The sequence below is a fragment of the Saccostrea echinata genome, unplaced genomic scaffold, assembly GCF_033153115.1.
Source record: "Saccostrea echinata isolate AGI-Se365-2 ecotype Australia unplaced genomic scaffold, CSIRO_AGI_Sech_v1 ptg000025l, whole genome shotgun sequence".
In the NCBI taxonomy this organism is placed as follows: Eukaryota; Metazoa; Mollusca; class Bivalvia; order Ostreida; family Ostreidae; genus Saccostrea; species Saccostrea echinata.
The window spans coordinates 21,551,933-21,560,412 of NW_026889774.1; the positions used below are offsets into that span (position 1 = coordinate 21,551,933).

Below are 8,480 nucleotides of genomic sequence, written 5' to 3' on the forward strand. Positions count from 1 at the left end.
CATCATTAAAAATTTTTTTTGATGTACTCTGACCCCATTTTTCAAGGTGAGTGCCACTGAGTGGGTAGGTAGGTATATGTGTTTTTTTTTAATCCAAACACATATATAATCATCACAGACTTTGAATTTATTGAAGTTTTCATTATACACCTAACAACTAGACAAATTTCAATAATTTTTGGTACAAATTTTCATCTAAAAAGCATCTCAAAGAAACGATAAACCTTAACTTTAAAAATGATATAGACAATCTGTATTTCTTGGTAAACAAAAAAAAAACTAGAATTTTAATATACTGAAAAAAATTTATCAGGTATAGGGATGATTTTGATGTGTCAGTCGGAGTACACCAAACAAATTTCTTTATTGTTTGTCTAATATGTGCTTTGTGATTTTACATGTGTATTTCATTGACTATTTTTGTATGATTTTTTGAATCAATGTTATTATCAAAACTAAAAATTTAGATATATATAAGAAATATGACAAGCTCCTTTATTGAAATAAAACCATTCTTTCATTCTAGGAAAAATATTGCAATTATAATACAAACAAACAAAACAACACAATAAATACAAACTTTTAAGAATTTTACCTCAGAGGAGAATACCTCAAAGGAAATAAAATAGTGGTTGGCATTTTTCTACAGTCATATGACATGCATGATCTCTAATATTACTGTTACTGTCAACTAACATTATAAGTATAGATATACCTATTCCTCTGTCACTAAGAAAGAACTTTGACAAAAAAATAAAAGCCTACATACATGTATGTATAACAATGTCCAAGTTATTTTTTAATTAAATTCAGGGAATATTCACTATCAACTCCGTAAATATGCAAACATGAAACAAAAATGGCACAAAAAAGTCATTCAAGGGATTTAGCAATGATTTTCATGATCTTTACGAGTCGTACAATGGAGCAATAAGCTCATACTTCTGTGTAGACCCCCCTTCTTCCATGATATGGTCAAACAATTGTGAGACACTTCTTTTGCGAGAAATGGTTAAATATCTCTCATTACCTGAACCTCTACTCTGAGTTTTCAGTCCCAGCTTTTGAGAATATTGATGGATGAAGGCCCTTTCTTCCTTGCTGAACTCAGGGGCAAATGCTAGGTCTTCCTGCTTGTCCGACTTGGCATAATTGTCTATCACTTCTGTGATTTTCTTTTTGAAGTCTACCATGGCTTTGGCATGGTCACCATGTAGTCCCAGTCCCTGTCTGTTGAGAAGGGTGTGGTTAGTCAAGGTGACAGCCACAGGTTCAGCCAATCCCTTGTTTCCCTCTGCTCCAACTCCTCCTCCTGTCCAGCCCATCTTCTTGAGCAAGCGGCTGCCTATGTTGTCATCAGGGATGGCTGAAACCTGAAAAATAAATGTGGTATCTGTTATTACATTCATAATCTACTGATATCAAATGATTTTTTTTAACAATCAGCTTAATTAAACTGACTAGTCATTACTCATACAAACATTACTGTAGATCACCAAATTTTTCATGACACCCTATTTTCACGAGATAGGTATTTGGCATTTATAGGCGAGACAAAATTTTCACGAATTCTGGGTATTGTTGTATATAACCTATACTAATGAAAATATCCACGGGAATGATATTTTCACAAGCAGACCGTCTCGCGTAATCACGCGAAAACAAAGTTCTCGCGAATAAAAAGTGATGTACAGTATATGAAAGTAGAAAAGACAAATCTTTTAAAACTCTGTTACAGTTTGTACAGAAATGGGAATAATTTCAACATGAAGAAATTTTTTTTCCTTAGACATTTAAATAGCTGTATTTGTCATATGGACAAGTAAGTTTTAAAAATCTTTTTATAAAACTTAAATATGAATGGAATATATTTTAACTTTTCTAAGACTTATTTTAGTGCAATGTACCTGTTTCTGAATTTCTCCCATCACCTCATCTCGTCCAACATCGCTCTCACTGGAATCTACTGCTTGCTTGATTTTGATGGTATAACAGATCTGCCTCAATCTTTCTAGAGCCTTCTCGGAAGCAATAGATTTGGACGTAGCTTTTGTGGTTCCCATATACTCCACCAGATTATGCCCCTCTAACAGCACCCTGCAACGTGTCCCTGACATATCCACATGAAAATCATATTCTAGATTAGCATGGTTCATAGCAGCACTGTTTTGTAGAATAGATATGGCATTCTGATCCATGTTTGATCTCTCGAAGATGATGAACCTTGTTAAATCACCATGGAGTTCACTTTCTTTTCTCTTACGGTGTCCAGGTTTGGGTGCCACTGCAACTGGTTCTTCAGCTATAAAACCTGGTTCACTTTTCGGTTCCTCATCAAAAGCCTGAAGTTCCTGTTTCTCAGGGTTAACTCTCACTACTTTGAGGTATTTCCTTGACAGTTTTTCTTGTCCAATTTCGAAGGCTTTGTTTTTAGCACCCTTTTTATTGGAATCTTCCCCTGTGGCTACTTCTATATTGTCAATGATAACAGTGCAGACAAACTTAGGTTTTCCTTTAACAGATACATCACTGAATTGCGTGTCGATCTTCATCCTAGTTTTTGTAGCAACCATGTGAAAAATGTCCACAGGGGATCGCTGTGAATGGTTCTTCTTATAAGTGGCATAATGATTGGCAAATGCATGAAACTGATTCTCTTCTTCACTTATGAATGAGTTGGTTGGAATTTCTGGACCTACAACATTTGGGGATTTACCCTTCTTAGAGAACCCTAATCCTGTTTTCTGTTGAGAATTCTGTGCACTCAATTGTGGATGTACTACAGGCTGTGGTTGACAACTCTCAAGAAAATCCTCTCTCATTTTCTGTTTCACACTTTCTGTGGCCACATCTGTGCTGTGAAATTCTGTGCTTGCTCTCACAAAGTGAAAACTTGGTGCAACAGTCTTTTTGCTAGCTGCCTTAGGGGTACTGTTTGAATTTGTAGCCTGGTTTTGGGGTTTCCCTGATGAAGCAACAGATGTTTTGTTGGTTGTTTTCCCTTTAGCACTAGGTTCACTGCCTAAAGAAGGTTTCACAGTCTGTTTTTTAACAGGTTGTGCTTCTGATTGTTTAACAAACTTGACAGTCTCTAAACCCTTTATTCTCTTTGGTGCATTCTCTGTTTTATTGGAGTTGTGAGAGTTCAGTTCACTACTCATTTCTTTGATTTTATCCATAACTAACTTGGGATACCTACATCCATACATCTCAACATTTAAATAACAATTGGCTAGGCACACTAAGGACTCCATGCTGACTGTACCATAGTTAGCTATCATAAAAGCTCTTCTTAGGTCCCATTCTACTTGGCTCTCATATGGACTCCGAAATTTTTCCACAACTGAGGGAATGTCCTCCTGAGACATATTACTAGAATCCATTATCTGAAATGTAAAATATATATACAAGTTTACAGGTTACACTGTATTGTAGAATCATCAATGTTCATAGGGGACCAATGTTTGTGGATTTTGTGGGTCACACTTATCCACCAATGTACATCCCTATGAACAATTATTTTGTCAACATATTTATTCATTGAATCTTCTGTTTATACAAGTTACAAAAATACTCACAAAATTACATCCCCACAAACCAATAAAGTTTTGCTTGCCCATGCCCCCCGAATTAAAATGATTCCAAAGCATTTGCATTCATCATATCATGTTACAGCACATGTCAATTTATAGCATTTCAGATATGTAGTTTCAATACTTTTTTGTGAATTTTGTTTTCATACATCTTATTACATGAAATATACCTGTATATAAATTATTAGTATTGTCAACAAATACCCAGTTAACCATTAAATGCGATTGTTGCCACTTGGTTAGTAAAACTGCTACTCGGTTACTTGAATTTTGTGTACTTTATGTGAGAAAAATAATACAGAATTACATGTATTATTTTCTTTTATCAGAGACCTCTAGACTGATCTCTGGTTTTGTTTGCTGTTATAGGTGTTTTACAGAATACAATGAACATGATGGACATGATCCGATTAGTTTTCACAGAGTATCTTCTTGATGGCTTAGATTGCCAAGAGGAATACAAATTTTGAAGACCAGAATTAATAACCTCAATTATTTTTAAAGAAATGTCTGTGTAATTACAGTCTGCTCTGCAGGATTAGACAAGATGCTTCATCAGACATTGAAGGCATGCATCTTTTAAGTATTATCTTTTTTGATCAAGAAACAAAGTGTCAGTGCCAAAGAGACATTAAAATAAAATAATGAAATAAAATTTGTATTTCATTACGTTTACTCTATTTTGGACAATAACAGATTATGATTACTGTAAACCAACTTTTATTCTCATGCAAGAAATATCCGCGAGTTTCGCGTCCTACTTTAACTCGTGAATATTAATCACCGTGGACCATTTATTTTGCTTTGTATTTGTAGAGAATGTTTTCTCAGTCGCGAAAATTAATCGTCGCAGATTGACAAATCAGATGACTTGAATTATAGTTGGTTTACAGTATTCTATTTGTAAAAAAAAAATTAGATTGATATTATTATTATGATTGAACATACATTAAAAGAAATTAAATACTGTAACAGTTGTTTCTAAAATCATTGAAACAGACTTTTTATAACTAAACTGTTAACTACTCTAATTTACTGAAAATTCTCCATTTTGACAACTTTGGCATCTCAAACACCAATATCTTGAGTACCATGGATATGTCAAAATGATTTGGAAGTCCAAATTTTTTTTTTTATATTTGCACCTTGGTATCTATAATCCTTGGATATTTCTCAGTTTCTTCTCGGTATCAATCGAGTTAGAAATATCATGGTTTGACTGTATGTTTATATACATGTACTTGTGTATGATTCATAGTTATCCCCTTCCTTTCTGTATTGATTCCTTTCAAAATTAAATCGTGCATTCTAGCAGCAGACTACATAGGTATTTCGATCATGCAGGATCTAACTACACTTATGCAGGTTATTCAAATCCATAGAATCTACATCAATCTAACAGTTTTAAATTACCAATTACTATTATTAATATATATATATATATATATATATATATCAATGTTTCATTAATCTTGCCACCTTATGATTTTCTTGTAAATGCTAACTCTACCAAGAGTTATCCTTCCTGCTAGGTCATTTTATTTATGACAACTGTTTTAATTTAACCAGACCTAGAACTAAAATGAGTTGAAAGACAATACATCTTCTCTGAAATTTTCTTGAACTCAATTAAAAAAGTTTAATTTTCTTGAACTCAATTAAAAAAGTTTATTGAAATTCAATATCATAATTATATATTTTTTTTTACACCAAAACCAATTTACAATAACCATATGCATCGATTTGTTTATAATAACGATGTAGTTATTCAACTCTGTTTCTTTTTTTTTTCTTCATGTTAATATTCTTGTAATTCATATTAATTGAGTCAGTCAATGATCCACAGATATTAGGTCAGGTCTTTAATGAAGTTGAGGTCAGCTGGTCTAATAAAATTTTCAGGTACATTGTACATGTTTGACTGAACAAGTTTGTTTTAAAGTTAATGTTGAACCCAGAAAGGTGAAATCTGAAAAAGCAACAGGTAACTTGTGGTTGGCCACGTCTCCCAAGATTTCACCAATTTCGACCTTTGACCTCTTTAATTTGCTTAGTTTGCTTTTATTAATCAATATACATTTTAATATTTTTACAAATCATACACCCATGCAGTGTTTTCCCCAGGCCGTTTTTGCATGGCGGTACCGCCATGCATTCAGGATCCCCCGCCATGCATCACACATTGCCGCTATGCTTCCCGCTATGCATGAATTATTAAAGGTAGACTATTTAAAGAAGAAGATATACTTTGAAATTGTTATCAGTTATTAATTTTTCAATAAAACAATTCAAATCACTAGAATCACAGCGTGAACTGTACACATGTTGCGCACATGTGGTGAACTCGATGCGAATCGCGGTACGTGGTATGATGCAATAGTTGTCTATTTATGTTTATTGCAATTTACTAATATGTTACTAAGTATTAAGCTTTTATTTGATTAAGAATATTTATAAGCATGAAAAATTTATTAATTGCTGTCAGATAATACACACGGTGAAAGTAATACACTTGTTTTATGCACATGTGGGTTTTTTCCAACATCCACAGGTCATTCTATAAATAGCAGTGATGTTCCGACATAAAAAATGATTCATTAGTGAAACACATAATTTTAAAGCCATTTTTTAGCAAAAATATGCTTAAAATAAACATGTCCAATAAATATTATCATTGTTTATTTACTCTATGAACTATGGGCAAATACTTCGTTCAAGCGCACATGCTTGACCTACATTCAACAGCTTACGTTGAATTAAAAAAAAATCAGACACAAATGTACTAAATATGTTGTCACAATATTTACATGTAAGCAGTGGTGCTACATAATGTGCACCCTTTTTGTTTAAAAATGACTGTAAAAGTAGGGACATCCAAAAGAAAAAAAAAATGTAGTAAATAAAAAAGGGGGGGGGGGTCACTAGGGGTCTATTCAGTTTGTAGAAAGCAAGCATAAACATGATAACAAGACAATGGCTTTAGAGGAAACTAAAATAGAACAATTTTTTGTGATTAGATCTATTTTTATAAAAGAGAACTCAATTGTTTAGCTTTTTTAAAAGTTAAATTGACAATATATTCAAAATATATCATTTAAATTAAAAAAAAATATAAATGAATGAATTTGTATTTTTCATTTAAATATAAATTCAGATACATGCACAAGTAACTCAATAAGACACGCCGCGCGCCATCAATTCAGCAAATTTCCCCCCATGCATTGAAAATTTTCTGGGGAAAACACTGCATGTATTATAAAATTAATACTAATTTCAGGTGCAGATTCAGTTGGGGGTGCTCCCAGCATGTGCCCCCATTAAACAAAAAAAATTTAGACATTGTTTTCAATGTCATACATCGATAACATACAGGTAAAATTACATATATTTTGGTGTCAAAATATGGTTTTCCAATTGCTGATTCACAAAGGCTCATTGGGGCTCCCCTAACCCCCACCAGACAGTTTCCTGGGCTAACTAGGGGCATTGGCAGTCCCCAAAACGCTTGATACCCAATAATGTCTCCCCCTAATGCAAAATCCTAGATCTGTGACTGCATTTAATTTAGATTAAAATTGATACACAATAAGGAGTAATTTTTAAGATAATGCTGTGACCTTCCACTACTTTAGTAAATAAACATATTAATGGTGAAGTTGTGAATATCTATTATTTATTAGTCTGGATATGTAAGAAAGATTAAAGGTAAGTATGCAGGCTTGATAATAGCATCTGCACCACTTGCTTGTTTGCATTTCTTGTTCTTTGACATTGTCAGTCTTTAAAAATAATACTGCACCTACTGCAGTTCATGCACAGGACATCTCAGACTATTTGGGAACACTTATTCCAAAGTTAAATATTACCGGAGACCTATATACTTAGTATATAGGTCCCTGATATTACTTGAATTATCTCAGATATATTTTTTTTTTAATTTTTCGAAATGCTTCTACAATTTAGGCCTTTCTAGCAAAGTTGAAACTTTGATAAAAGTATTTTAAAAATCTTATATAAGGAATCCTTTGAAGATTTGAGGATTTTTTACGATATCAAAAAGTAATCAATTTCCAAATTTCCTGATCAGTTCCGACAAATGAATAATGGAATTCTTTGGTGGCAAAGTATCAAAAGAGAAACTAAACTGCTAAACATACAGTCATGTAATACAGTTCAACATGAATGACGACATAAAAATATAAAATGATTGTGTAACATTATGTATAAAAATCAAAATTGTATGTTGCAATGTAAGTCTTGACAAAATATTTCCTTACAATACTCAATAAAAGTAACTTTTCCTGTCACGCATTTTCCATTTTCCAAGCGTTGTTTTCTTGAGGAAATACTTAGCGCTATGAAAAATTTAGAACCAACATTCGGACCAATGAAAAATATCCGGCATCAGTTAAACAATGTATGCCTAAAAATATACAGGCACTCTTATCACAAAAATATAAACGCAGGACAACTTAATAAATCACGTGATTTATTAGGTAGGAGTTGGTTGGGTTTTTTTTTTTTTTTGGGGGGGGGGGTTGCTATAACCAGGGACCTATATACTATAGTATATAGGTCCCTGCTATAACTTTTAAAAATTTTAAAGAAAAAATTAGTATTAAACGTCAAGTGAATGTGGCTTGGGTTCATTGAAAATTGTCATAATTTGTATAATTTTACAGTATGCAGTACATGTTACGGAGTCGGTACTGGTTGCCATAAATATAATAAGATTATGAGAGAAATAATAAAATGTAAAGTCAATTGGAAACGTGACCCTGAACTGGCACTTGTAAATTTGTGTACCTTATATTTCTTTTTTATGTATATGAATGCTTTTTTTTTTCAATGTAACTGCATGAATTTTAGCTTTTATTAGGCACATTT

At 32.8% G+C, this 8,480-nt stretch overlaps 1 protein-coding gene across 1 annotated transcript; it reads right to left on the reverse strand.

Annotated features, from left to right (window-relative positions):
- Positions 1 to 456: 456 nt before the first annotated feature.
- Positions 457 to 7,911, reverse strand: LOC133192162 (NF-kappa-B-repressing factor-like). The gene is made up of 3 exons (XM_061328108.1): positions 7,871 to 7,911; positions 1,908 to 3,386; positions 457 to 1,373 (listed from the first exon to the last, which is right to left on the reverse strand). Exons 2-3 carry the CDS (start codon positions 3,381 to 3,383, stop codon positions 909 to 911), a joined length of 1,941 nt encoding a protein of 646 aa, XP_061184092.1. The 5' UTR covers positions 3,384 to 3,386; positions 7,871 to 7,911; the 3' UTR covers positions 457 to 908.
- Positions 7,912 to 8,480: the final 569 nt, after the last annotated feature.

Bases quoted from the DNA above. Each gene is read 5' to 3' on its own strand.
- LOC133192162 (XM_061328108.1), bottom strand. From the start codon at position 3,383: ATGGATTCTAGTAATATGTCTCAGGAGGACATTCCCTCAGTTGTGGAA. The intron at 1,374-1,907 runs GTACATTGCACT...TTTATTTTTCAG, and splicing joins TGGGAGAAATTCAGAAACAG to GTTTCAGCCATCCCTGATGA.